A 14092-nucleotide genomic window follows, 5' to 3' on the forward strand; every position below is an offset into this window, starting at 1 on the left:
TATTTATTCGTTAATTTAAATAATTTAAACATTTAAATTTGTCTCCCGTTGCCTGGCGGGAGGGCCGCCACAAGCAATATTGGGCTGGGCCTTCCCGGTGTTGAGGCCTGTGGCAGGCCTCTGCCATAGGCATTTTCTGGCACCCCCCCCACCACGACCCCTGATGTCAGCAGGACTGGGGTTTTACCTTCTTAACCAATCTCCCATACAGGACCTTATCAAAAGTCTTACTGAAGTCCATGTAGACTACATCAACTGCTTTACCCTCATCTACACACCTAGTCACCTCCTCGAAAAATTCAATCAAGTTTGCTTGACATGATCTCCCCCTGACAAATCCACGCTGACTATCCCTGATTAATCCCTGGCTCTCCAAGTGGAGATTAATCCTGTCCCTCAGAATTTTTTCCAGTAGTTTCCCAACCACTGTTATTAGTCTCACTGGCCTGTAATTACCTGGTTTATCCCTGCTACCCTTCTTGAATAATGGTACCACATTCGCTGTCCTCCAATCCTCTGGTACCTCTCATGTGGCCAGAGAGGATGTGAAAATTTGTGTCAGAGCCCTTGTTATCTCCTCCCTTGCCTCACATAACAGCCTGGGAGACACCTCATCTGGGCCTGGGGATTTATCCACTTTTAAGCCCGCTAAAACCACTAATACCTCCTCCCTTTCAATGCTAATTTGTTCAAGTATATCACAATCCCCCTTCCTGATCTCTACACCTACATCATCTTTCTCCACAGTGAACACAGATGAAAAGTAATCATTTAAAACCTCACCTATGTGCTCCGGCTCCACACACAGATTACCACTTTGGTTCCGAATGGGCCCTACTCTTTCCCTGGTTATCCTGTTGCCCTTAATATACTTATAAAACGCCTTGGGATTTTCTCTTATCTTGTTCGCCAGTGTTTTTTCATGCCGCCTCTTTGCTCTCCTAATTACTTTTTTAAGTACCCCCCTGCACTTTCTATACCACTCTAGTGCCTCCACTGTTCTCAGCCCTCTGAATCTGCCATAAGCCTCCTTTTTGTTCCTGATCCAATCCTCTATATCCCTTGACATCTAGGGTTCCCTGGACTTGTTGGTCCTACTCTTCACCTTTATGGGAACATGTTGGCCCTGAACTCTCACTGTTTCCTTTTTGAATGACTCCCCTTATCCTTAGATTGTGATCCCTAATCCTGGACTCTCCTGCCATCGGGAACATCCTTCCTGCATCTAGTCTGTCCAGTCCTGTTAGAATTTTGTAGGTTTCTATGAGATCCCCTCTCATTCTTCTAAACTCTAGCGAATCCAAGCCTAATTGATCCAATCTCTCTTCATATGTCAGTCCTGCCATCCCAGGAATCAGTCTGGTGAACCTTCGCTGCACTCCCTCCATAGCAAGAACATCCTTCCTCAGATTAGGAGGCCAAAACTGCACACAATACTCCAGATGTGGTCTCACCAAGGCCTTGTATAATTGAAGCAAGACATCCTTGTTCCTGTATTCGAATCCTCTCGCTATGAAGGCCAACATACCATTTGCCTTCTTAACTGCCTGCTGCACCTGCATGCTTACTTTCAGCAACTGGTGCACAAGGATACCCAGGTCTTGCTGCACCTCTCCCTTTCCCAATCTATCGCTGTTCAGATAATCTGCCTTTCTGTTTTTGCCACCAAAATGGATAACCTCACTTTTATCCACATTATACTGTATCTACCATGTATTTGCCCAATCACTTATGAATAGGTTAAGTGAGTGGGTAAAAACTAAGCAAATGGAGCATAGGCCGGAATTCTACCTAGCTTAATCAGGTCAGTTCGGCGGCGTGCGGGTGGTAAAATGGCGTGTGATGACACGGGTTGGGTCCCTGGCATCATCACGCACAGACGCCATTTTAGGATTCAGGAAGTCGGGTGCGATCGAGGCTCGAGTGGTCTTCAAAGTTGACATCAGCGGGATGAGCAGCCTTGACCTGCCGTATGCTCATCTGAGTTTGTGCTCTGATGGCCTGGTTCAGGGAGGCTACACTCCCCCTGCGATGACGGATGGCTTCCAGTATTGGCTCCTCCATTGCAGTCGCCAATCTGAGAGTTTGTGGCAGACATGCCCTGGATGTAAGTTTCCAGAGTATGTGCTATACCTCACAGTGTCTCTGGCACCTCCGCCAGATATTCATGCACCGCATGTTGAACCTGCAACATCTCCCGCCGAATAGATGTTCTCAGAGGCGCGTCATCAGCTTGGGGCTCTGCACTGGCCTGGCCTTCCACACTCCTCCCAGTGCGTGAGGCATCTGTCGGTTCTGCCTCAGTGGCTGGTCCAGCTACTGTTTGTGATATCGTTTCCACGGAGATGATAATCCCAACCGTGGTGGAAGTATCTGCCTTTGGTGATTGACAGAGCTGGAATTTCATTGGACAGACTGAGGGCCTGTCAGACCAACAAGAAATATTTACCCCTCCCCCATCCAGATTGAAAAGTTCTTCTGTATTGACATGGAGTTTCCCCCAAAGGAAATCCTCCCTTCTCCAAATTAATGGAAAAGGAGAATGAGGAAAGCAGAATGGAAGAAACGAGAGTGGTTACTGTCCAATGGACAAAGTGTCAACTCTAGACTTAATTATTCCGCTGCTCTCCTGGCTGCCCCCCCCCCCATCTTCCACCCTCAGTAAACTAGAGCTTCCAACACTCTGCTGCAAGTATCCGAACTGACATTAAATCCTGTCCACCCATTACCTCAAGGCCTCACCTCTCCCTATCTCTCTAACCTCCTCCAGCCCTACAACCCTCCAAGGTGCCTCCAATCCTGTAATTCTGGCATCTTGTGTATCCCTGATTTTAATCGCTCCACCAATGGCTGCCATGCCTTGAGCTACAGAGGTCAAAAACACCGGAATTTCCTTCCTAACACTCTCTGACCTTCGACCTCTCTCTCCTTTAAATTTCCTCCAACTAAATATTGGGATGACTGAAACCATTGTCTTTTGTCTCAACCACGAACTCCATTTCCTGCCTATTGTTTCCATCCCTCTTCCTGTCAACTGTCTGAAGCTGAGCCACTGTTCACAACTTTGATCTTGTGTTTGACCCAGAGATGAGTTTCTGATCACATATTTGCACCATCACCAAAACTGCCTATTTCTACCTCTGTAAAATCGCACGACTTCACCCCTACCTCAGCTCATCTGTTGCTGAAGCCTTCATCTTTGCCTTTGTAAGCTCCAGACAATGACTCTGGGGCTAGTCTCCCATCTTCCACCTTACAGAAACTTGCACTTATGCAAAACTCTGCTGCCCGTATCTTGAATCGCATCAAGTCTCATTCACCCACTACCCTGTGCTAGCTGACCAATAGGGGCTCCCGATCCAACAGCACCGCAATTTTAAAACTTCATCCTTGATTCACATCTTTCCATGACCCTGCCCCTTCCCTACCTCTGTATCCTCCTCCCACCCTCAAGCCATCTGCACTCCTCCAATTCTGGCATTTTCTTCATCCCTCATTTTAATCGCTCCACCATTGACGGCTGTGCTTTCAGCTGTCTTGGCTCTAAGTTTTGGAATTCACACCTTTACCTCTTCACCTCTCTATCTCTCTCACCTGCTTTAAGATGGTTATAGCTGCAGTAAAGTATTTTCAACAGTGATTATTTAGATGTAATAGACATTCCTTTAGTGTATCTCACTGCCAGTATACTTCATGAGAAATTAGAGTTTAGACATGGGAGGATAATCTCTGATAAACATCCATTTCAATATTTTTAGGTACTTTTTAAGTGGTCTCGAGTTGTAAAACACTGTAGGATAATCTGATTCGGATCTGGATTTTTTTCTAACTGGATGTTAATGGTCAGTAAAAATCAGGCAAAAATGATTAAACATTTCACTTTTCCATTCACAGAAAATCTCTGCTGCTTGCGCATCAGCTCCTGATTGGGGTCCATACTTGGAACAACACAGAGGGGAACGATACAGAAATAGACCTGATTCTACAGAAGCCCCTAACTGTGTGCAACTTCTGCACAATCCTGAGATGTGAAACTTTAAGGGAAATTTTCTGTTCAATTTGTAAACAATGTTCCTAAAAATCCATCACCATTCTGATGTATGCTCAACGTAACTTTCGTGGGAGTTCTCCGGAACATCCGGCAACTCAACCGGGAATCAGATAGAACTTTGGCTGAAGGTTCCTCTGCCCACAGCAAACATGGGCATCAATTTGGTGCAGGGTGGGTTGTGGTAGAATTACTGAGCATTAGAGTTCCAGCATAATGAGCCTTCAGTCATGCTGCTACCTGAGTCCTGGAGCTAATCTACCAGATTCCAGCCACTGCCCATTGTGGACAGAAACTCCGGCTCTCATAACAACTGCCACATACAGTATGCAGTGGCTGGGTTTCCTCCCATTAGACACAGAGGGATCTAATCTACACTGATTTTTGTCACCAAATGCTGACACAATGGACTGGATTTTCAAATCGGGGTCAGGAACCAGACGCCAGGATAATTTCCAGGTCAAGACCCTGCTCTATGTCTATGTCTCTCACACGATGCAATGTTCAAATTCTAATGCGTTAATTGGGCCGGAGGTGAGCTTGGGACCCAATTAGTGGCCCCGAGCTCTGCGAGGAGGGGGAAGATGCCTGTTGGAGCAGGAGCCACAAAGGCAGACAGCAGCCATTGCGGGGCCTGTCGCTGCTTCGAACAGGAAAGGAGGCAGGAATTTGGAGGGCCAGAAGCCTCAGCCCACAGAGAATCGACCAAACAGCCAGGCAAACGGTACAGTGTCTGATCTCACAGTGTTACACTTAGTGGGAAAAATGTTTCCCTTCCGTTAAAAAATATTTTACAGTTCCCCAATTGACCCTGACAGCTGTGCACTAACTTGCACCAGACTGTTCCGGTTTGGCAATTCCCGCTTTGAAAATCACCTCCTATCCCTTCCTGTCCCATTAACAAACTGCTCAAGGAGCCCAATGGGCCATTAATTGGAGGTGAGCAGGTTCTTCGTTCCTGCCTCTCTCCTTCCCTCTGAAAATTACGTCACTGTCTGGAGGTGTCGTGATCCAGTGATTCCTGTGTGAACACAATTTTTAATGAACACCTGCACCCCTGCTTACCCCCTCCTGCATTTGAAAATCCAGCCCTCTGACTCAAAATACTGACTGTCCATGTGTGATACTGATGGTTGGTGTGTCCGCAGACACAGTTCAGTCAGGACTTGTTGTCTGGGCCTAACTCTCCCCAGAAACTGAGCTTTAAAATCAAACAAATCATTAAATCTCATCTGATCAATTGATGTTGAGTAATTACTTTCTGCTCGACTTTTCAGGTGGCATTTTTACAACTGCGGCAAGAATTCTTCATTCTCATTTAGTAGATATTTTTGGAATCTTTGTTAATCTGTGATATAATCTGTAACACTGCAATGTACATGATAGATTTAGTGTGATTTAAACAATTTAGAACAAGCTCAAACTGGCATTAAGGCATCAGTTTTCAGCTATAGAGCTTGTAATGGAAAATATTAACAGGACAATTTCAGTGTGCTCCATATAATGGGAACTGCCAGTTATAAATCTGGAATCTGTAAGTTGGCTATCCCCAAAAAGGTTTACCTATTGGCAATAAACCCATCCTTTCGTAACGGCAATGGTCATGACTGAAATGATCTGGAACAGTATCAAACCAAAACCTGGGGCATTTTCAACACAGTCCTTGGAACAGTCCCAACACTGTCCCTGGGGCAGTCCCAACACTGTCTCGAGGGCCGTATCAACGCTGTATTTGGAGAGTCTGAAAACATTTCCTGGGACAGTGCCAAGCCTTTGGGCAGTGGGAGTATTTTTTAAAGCTGAATTCATCTTATGCAACAGCAACAATATCTGAGCTGGCTTCACTCTCACCTCCCACTGATCTCAGACAGGCTTTCAATGAATGAATGTAAACTCTGCCCACTGCTGTACTTAATACACTGTTTCCATTAGTGCTTATTTGTAGTGTTTCAATGAATTTCCTGATTATCTCCAACTACATAAAAAACGTAAGAAATAGGAGCAGGAGTAGGCTGTACGGCATCTCAAGCCTACTCCGCCATTTAGTAAGATCATGGCTGATCTTTGAACTCAACTCTACTTTCATTCCCTTTCCTCTCTTAGACTCCAGAAATTGATTGATCTCAGCCATGAATATACTCCACGACTGAGCACCACAATCTTCTGGGGAAGAAAAATACCAAGATTCACAATCCACAGAGTGTTGCTTATTTTTTTTCATGGGATATGGGCATCACTGGCAAGGCCAGCATTTGTTGCCCCTGCCTAATTGCCCTTGATAACTGAGTGGCCTGCTAGGCCATTTCAGAGGGAGGTTAAGAGTCAACTGCTGTGGGTTGGAATCACTTGTAGGCCAAACAAGGTAGGCAGATTTCTTTCCCTAAAGAATATTAGTGAATCAGATAGGTTTTTACAACATTAATTGAAAGTTTCATGACATGGTTACTGAGACGAGATTTCAAAACAAGATTTTTAAAATTAATTAATTGAATTTAAACTCCACCATCTGCCCTGGGGGGATTTGAACCGGTGTTCCAAGGTCATGGTCCTGGGCCTCTGAATTACAAGACCAGTGACTTTCCCACAATGCCACCAACTTCCCCGTAGTAGTGAAGAAATTTCTCCTCCTCAGTCCTAAATGGCCAGCCCTGTTCTCTGACACTATGGCCCTGAGTTCCAGACTCTCCAGCCAGAGGAAACAGCTTCCAAGCATCGAACCAGTCAAGTCCTCTCAGGACATTGTGGCTGCAAAATTGGGCTCTGTAGTGCCTGTTGTTACATTGCGAAAGGAACCAGTTCTGGAACAAAATGGTGGGGGTCTGTTCCCGAGCACGAACGATATGGCCTGAGCCTTGTTGTGAAGGGCAATAGCGCGGGCGTCTCATGTGAGCTGGAATTGTGCAGAGTAGGTAAATCGTGACCTCAGTCTCTGTCTAACACTGATTTGATGACAGACCTGCCATTTTCAAACTTGCTGCTCCTGTTAGCGTCCTCTCTTAATGACGCATCTCTTCAGCTGCACGAGGGACCCCCTCCCCACCAACACTATTTAAAGGGATCACCATCCAAATTTCAGGTAAGGTGCTTTTCACTATCTACTTGCTGCTGCAGTGCTAGTGGAAGTGATGTGTTGTTGGAGGAGTTGACAGAAGTTCTTTCAGTCTGAAGGGAGTGGTGCTGGACCTTTAGGAGGAGTGGTGTGGTTTTGAAAGTCCTCTGAGCACAATACTTGCACTCAGACATGGGGGATATAGTTACAATTCCCCATGGGCTGCAGCATCACAGGGAGATGGAGCAGAGACAGCAGAGAATTTGTTCACAGAGGGAGGAGGAGGAGGAAGAGGGCTCTCAGCAGGAGGCCTTACCCACCTAGGCTCTTCAGAGAGCATTTCTCCTCAGTCAGGAGCAGTGTCTGCAGTGGCTATGCTTCAGCAAGGATGTGGGCACAGAATTGTGTCACCTTCTCAAAACAGACCTGCAGCCTCAGAGCTGGGCATGCTCGGTGCTGCCAGTGGCTGTCTAGGTCACCGTGGCCCTCAATTGACTAGAGCAGTGGATTCTTCCAGGCTGGAGCCGGCAACATCACCAACAGATTGTAGTTCACCATTCAGGAGGTCACTGAGGTTGCACATGCCAGGAAAGGGGACTTCATTGTCTTCTATCTAAGCAGAGAGAAGCAGGAGGAGTGGGCACATGGCTCTGGCAGGATAATGGGCTTCCTGATGGTGCAGGGAGTCATTGAATGCATGAATATGGCCAAGTAGTCAATCTGGCCAGGTGTCAGGCGGGACTCTGCAGATATTTATTCAAATGACATCCCGCCGTTAAGATTATCAGGGTCTCCAGGTTTGTCATTCGCTACGAGGCTGCCCTGCCACCTTCCCAGTGATTCTGCTGGTCCAGCACCACCAGCACTGAGCTTCTCCTGTGATGACAGCAGCCAGCATGAGCAAGCATTGAGATTTGCATATTTGGCTGACTTCCCACAGGTGCAGGGTGTCATTGACTCTACACACATAACAATCCGAGCAGCCTGGAGCATTTGTGAACCACGAGGGATTTCACTTTTTAGAGGATATTAAAAAGCAGTTGGAATCAGGAAGAAAATATGGAAGCCAGTGTATCATATTCCGTGCCATCCAATCCAATTTTATTCCATCACATTCTGTTCCATCACATCTTTTCTCTTCCTATCCTATCCTATTCTATCTCTACCTCTCCCATTCCATCACATCTCATTTCATCAAGTTCCATATTATCTCTTCATATTCTGTCCACATCCCTTCACATCCCACCCCCTTCCAAAACGCTAACATCAAAATGTCAAAAATTACAAACTAAGCTCATTAAAATGAAAACTTTGTTTTTTGCAGGAACTGAAATGCATTTTTCCACATGTGAAGGGAGATTCCAAAAACATCACACAGCTCTTAGTGCAGGAAAATAGAGTGAAATATGAAATAGTTTGATTTAAAATTACAGCTGAAATTCTGTGGATTATTCTGATGTGTTTACCTCAGCATCAGCCAGTTTTGAGAAGTCTGACTGGCTTCCAATGTAGAATTCAATTCCTTTATCGGCTTCCTCCAGGGTAACACCTCGGATCAGGAGTATGGTCAGAACCACATAAGGGAATGTCACAGTGAAATAAACCACCTGACCATGGAGAGAAGCTTGTTAGATTTTCCAGTATTGTTGATATAACATTTACAGAATGGAATCCAATTGAATGGAAAACTAACAGGATTATAAAGCAAGCAGAGAATGAAGCAGAGGACAATTGGAGGAATAATAACGACATGAAGGGTATATTTAACTCTGAGCTCTATATTGTAACTGTATTTAAATAGCACAGTATTATTCTAACTTATTCATATCTCATATTCAGGGAAGTAGCACATTTAAACAAGAAAATAGAACACAGTATGAACAATATATTTAACTCCTCACATTTACTCCTCAGGCTAATTTGTCATTCTCATTGTCCATAAAAATCTCATTTCACTCAAATAAAACCATGACCCTAATCTGCTCAATCACTTACCCAGCCCTGCCCAGAGTAATTGAAAATTCACCCAAACTCCTGTATCAGTGATTGAAACCCTTAGAATGAGGGACACATTTCAGGGGTTTGGGGATTTGCTGCTGTTCTTTCACTCTTATATTTATGGCCCCCTGTTCTGGACTCACCCACAAGTGGAAACAGTTTCTCTACATCGACCTGATCAAACACATTCATAATTTTAAAGATCTCATTCAGGGCGGCACAGTGGCGCAGTGGTTAGCACCACAGCCTCACGGCTCCAGTGACCCGGGTTCAATTCTGGGTACTGCCTGCGTGGAGTTTGCAAGTTCTCCCTGTGACCGCGTGGGTTTTCGCCGGGTGCTCTGATTTCCTCCCACAGCCAAAGACTTGCTGGTTGATAGGTAAATTGTCCATTATAAATTGCTCCTAGTGTGGGGATGGGGTAGGATGAGTATAAATGGGTGGTTGATAGTCGGCACAGACTTGGTGGGCCGAAGGGCCTGTTTCAGTGCCGTATCTCTAAATAAATAACATTAAATCATCTCTTCTCCAGAAATCAGAGGCCCAGCCTGCTCAATCTTTCCTGATAGCTGCACCTTCTCAATCCTGGTAACATCCTTGTAAATCTTCTCTCCACTTTCTCCAGTGTTTCAGTAAAAGTGGAAATTAAATTTGGTATTATTTCAGAATTTCTCTCAATTTCTATTGATGTTTTGAAATATAAAGCTTTGTTTAAACAGTGAGTGCTGATGAAATTCCCTGGAGAGCTGATTAGATTTGAAGGAGTTCCTGACATTGGTTCATTCACCTCCAGACCACATGGACAATGCACTATTAAAGCTACCAAGGTTAGTCATTGTATCTCTACATGAATTCAGCTCCATCATATTGTTAAACATGGTACCTGCTCCCAGACAGCTTCCCCCAATTCAGTTCTCAGGTCTGTGGATTAAACACAATATTGTATTCAATTAAAAACATAGAGAAGGTGTTACTGGGTGACTAACAGTTAACTGGCGTGAACCATGTCCACACATTGCTCCTGTTTCAGTAAAATAAGTGACAGTCATTCGCTGGTTCATTCCTCAGGGCAATGCCTTGACCAATCAGAGTCAAGCTGCCTGGTTTAAATTTCAAACAAAACTTGGCAGTTAACTGTCAGTCACCATGAACTGTTATATTCCCCATGGCAACACTTCGACCAATCAGAGACCACCTGCCAAACAATCAGCACTCATCTCATCCAGGATAAATTTGTTGCTTCCCTTACATTGGTATTCATGTACATTTTCCTGATGACTGCAAGGTGAAAAGCTTCGACAAAGTTTCTATTTTCAGCAATGCAAAAGTTTCACTGTAGAAATTTTGTTAATTTAAACCCACAGTTTGAGAAAGCAGTGAGCTGTTAACTAATGAAAGGGCTTCTGTTGTGATACTATTTTGTAATAGGCCCCATCTGCCAGCTCGGGTGAATGCAAAAATTCCGTGGCACTATTTTGAAGAAGAGCAAGGGAGTTCTCCCCGGTGTCCTGGTCAATATTTATTCCTCAATCAACATCTCAAAAACAGATTATAACAGTGACTACATTTTAATGGTACTTCATTGGCTGTAAAGTGCATTGAGACACCCAGTGGTCATGAAAAATACAATATAAATGCAAGTTTTTCTTTATTAATAGATGTGTCATAGATGATTCTTTTTTCAGACTTCTATCTAAATGAAACAGCTCATTCAACAGGACATTCACACAACTAACCTTCCCAAGAGGAAGCTACTGGTACAGCTGTGCAGGTTATAGGTGCAGCTATCTGTAGTAATTTACTTACTCCCAGTATTGCTCACTTGGACCCTGGTGAGGAATGTAGATTTCTGATCCATTTGGACAAGTTTCATTGTTTGCATGCAGCCATGTTGAATTAACTATTTCAAAATATCCATCATCCAGAGTGAGATTATTTTATTCGTTCATGGGATGTAGGCATTGCTGGCTAAGCCAGCATTTATTGTCCATCCCTAATTGCCCTTGACAAGGTGGTGGTGAGCTGCCTTCTTGAACCGCTGCAGTCCATGTGGGGTACGTTCACCCACAGTGCTCTTAGGAAGGGAGTTCCAGGAATTTGACCCAGCGACAGTGAAGGAATGGCGATATAGTTCCAAGTCAGGATTGTGTGTGGCTTGGAGGGGAACTTGCAGGTGGTGGTGTTTCCATGCATCTGCTGCCCTTGTCGATCTAGGTGAATAGAGGTCTCGGGTTTGGAAAGTGCTGTCTAAGGAGCCTTGGTGCATTGCTACGGTGCATCTTGTAGATGGTACACACTGCTGCCGCTGTGCGTCAGTGGTGGAGGGAGTAAATGTTTGTGGATGGGGTGCCAATCAAGTGGGCTGCTTTGTCCTGGATGGTGTTGAACTTCTTGAGTGTTGTTGGAGTTGCATTCATCCACGCAAGAATATCCCATCACACTTCCTACTTGTGCCTTGTAGATGGTGGACAGGCTTTGGGGAGTCAGGAGATAAGTTACTCACTGCAGGATTCCTAGCCTCTCATTGCAGAGTGGATCTAGAAAATGTGAAATTGCAAGTGATTGAAAACGATGCTGCCATTCATAGTGATATAATCAGGGCCACTCTTTCACTCTGACTGAATCAATCCAATCCCTTTTATTACCTGGGTGAGGCTGCAGATTTATCAGAACACAGAGATATAGTCTGCACACTCCACTCACAGCACACTCCAGCTCTGGTGCTCACTCTGTGTGTATCAGTAATTTATAAAAAATCTTTATTAATTTGTATAAAACTGAGAGGAGGAGAGCTAGTTATTTCCCACTGTTTTTCCAGGCCTTGCAAAGAAACCAGGCATTTACACAGAGTGACTATACAGCAGAATAATATATTCTGTGTTCCATGGAGTAATGTCTCTGTCCTTATAAAAACTGATTAGTAGCACACTCACTCCCATTCATTTTCTCAAACTCTCTGAAATAGTTCTCATTTTTCAACATGCTTCTCATTCCAGAGGCACTAGGACAGACTGAATTCCCTCCTCAGGTTTATATCAATGGAAAATATTGAACAACATTCTTCAATCCCTATCAATGACCTGATGAGACCCCAACTCCTGCATCTAAAATAAAGCAGTAAAAATAGCACAATTTCAATTGTCTTGCATCTCTTTTAGAAAAATTAAACATGAAACCAACATCAGTTTTAATAAGTGAATAACAGATACAGAGTTCTCCAGGTATTGGGTCAAATACCTGACAGTGCTTCAGCAAGGCTGGTTTCAACCTCCATCTGATAAGGAAGAATAACCAGTACATTAATATATCTATATCTATTGTCCGTCCATCTACCCAAACAAACAACACTATCTATCTGTCTGATTATCTGTCTGTCTGATTATCTATCTGTCTGATTATCTATCCATCCTTTTATCAATGTAAATATGGATTAATATCAGGAAGATTTGAATAGTTCTTTTCTGTACCATGTTCATGCTTTCAATTCAAGCAATGGGTGATCAATGCTTGGAATGGGTTTCTCAGTCAGGCAGTGGAGGTAGAATCTTTAGATTCATTCAAGACACAGTTTGAGGATTTCAAGATATTTTAATTCTGATGATGAGCTGTTGCTAGGTCAAAATCCTGGAACAGCACCTACACCCGAAGGACTACAGCGGTTCAAAAAGGTGGCTCACCACCACTTTCTCAAGGGCAATTAGGGATGGGCAATAAATGCTGGCCTAGCCGGCGATGTCCACAAGCTGCGAACCATGAAAAAAAAAGCTATGCTGGGACTCTGCCCTTCTCATCTGTCTCTACCATGTGATCTTGTTATCTGTTTCCATTCTGTACTTCGAGCTAATGAGACCAATTTAAAAACCTACACAGAATGTCCGAAGAAGGGTCACTGACCCGAAACGTTAACTCTGCTTCTCTTTCCACAGATGCTGCCAGACCTGCTGAGTGGTTCCAGCATTTCTTGTTTTTATTACAGAATGTCCAACTACTTTCAATCAATTTTGGAAGCTACCTTCATTCGGATAACCAAAGTGGGGGCTCTCTTTTGTGTTGTATGTTGGTTTGGTATGCTGCCACCTTAATTAGTCTAGCTGATAGAGATACTTCAGTCTGGGATAACTAGAACATTGATATTTCCTATATGAGTACTATATACATCTTCACACCAGTCTGTTTGACTCCACCAAAGCCACGCTGCAACTAGCACTAAGTCTCTCTCACATGTGACCTCTTGCATCATCATGCTAGGAAGTATTCTTTACACTCTCTCAAGACTAACCCTTTCAGACCCTTATACTTCATCTCCCCACAAGCGTTTATCTAAATATATATTGTTATGAAACTGCTTCTTTTTTAAAAATATTTTTTGAGGACTCATATTTTAGAATTATGGACATTGATTCATTTGAGAAAACTGAAACGATTCCATGGATCTGTCTTTTTTACAAGGATCACTGAGAGGTCTTGTTTGAAAACAAACATTTACTGGATATCACATACCTTATGCTGAATAAACTACAGAAACTGTGAACCAGGTCTGTGAACTTGGACAAGTCAACTCTGCTTCTCTCTCCACAGATGCTGCCTGACCTGCTGGATTTCTGCAGGACTTTCTGCTTTGCTGCCAGATTGACAGCAGCCCCACTCTTCAGCAGTCAGATAAGTATTCTTTGACAGCTGTCAGGAAGCAGGTGCTGGGGTGTTTAAAATATGGCCCCAGCACCTGCTGCACAATTGTCAAAGACTCTCTCACTGCACCGAATGTCCCATCTCTCCCCACGTAATATGAGGAGGGCGGCTCGGCGCCGTGGTTCTAATCAGCCCCCGCAGATAATATCGCGGGGGCTCTGCAGCAGCCACTAACTGCGGGCAGCCTGCTGAATTTAAAGGGTGCCACCGGGCAGAGCGGCACCTGAATAACATTCAGTCCACTGTATTTTGAGCCCCTGCTTGATGAATCCCTGTTCACCACTTTCCAATTATAAGACAAAGAAATT

General features: G+C 44.2%; 1 protein-coding gene across 4 annotated transcripts in view; it reads left to right on the plus strand.

Annotated features, from left to right (window-relative positions):
• LOC137377778 (sodium- and chloride-dependent neutral and basic amino acid transporter B(0+)-like) overlaps positions 1-5963 on the plus strand; it is a 109359-nt gene extending 103396 nt beyond the window's left edge. For all 4 annotated transcript variants that reach the window (XM_068047822.1, XM_068047823.1, XM_068047825.1 and 1 more), the window contains one exon: positions 3895-5963. In XM_068047822.1, the coding sequence (XP_067903923.1) occupies positions 3895-4078 (184 nt within the window). In that variant the 3' untranslated portion in view covers positions 4079-5963. The remainder of the gene's footprint in view (positions 1-3894) is intronic.
• Positions 5964-14092: the final 8129 nt, after the last annotated feature.

This window comes from Heterodontus francisci, chromosome 15, assembly GCF_036365525.1.
Source record: "Heterodontus francisci isolate sHetFra1 chromosome 15, sHetFra1.hap1, whole genome shotgun sequence".
NCBI classification, from domain to species: domain Eukaryota; kingdom Metazoa; phylum Chordata; class Chondrichthyes; order Heterodontiformes; family Heterodontidae; genus Heterodontus; species Heterodontus francisci.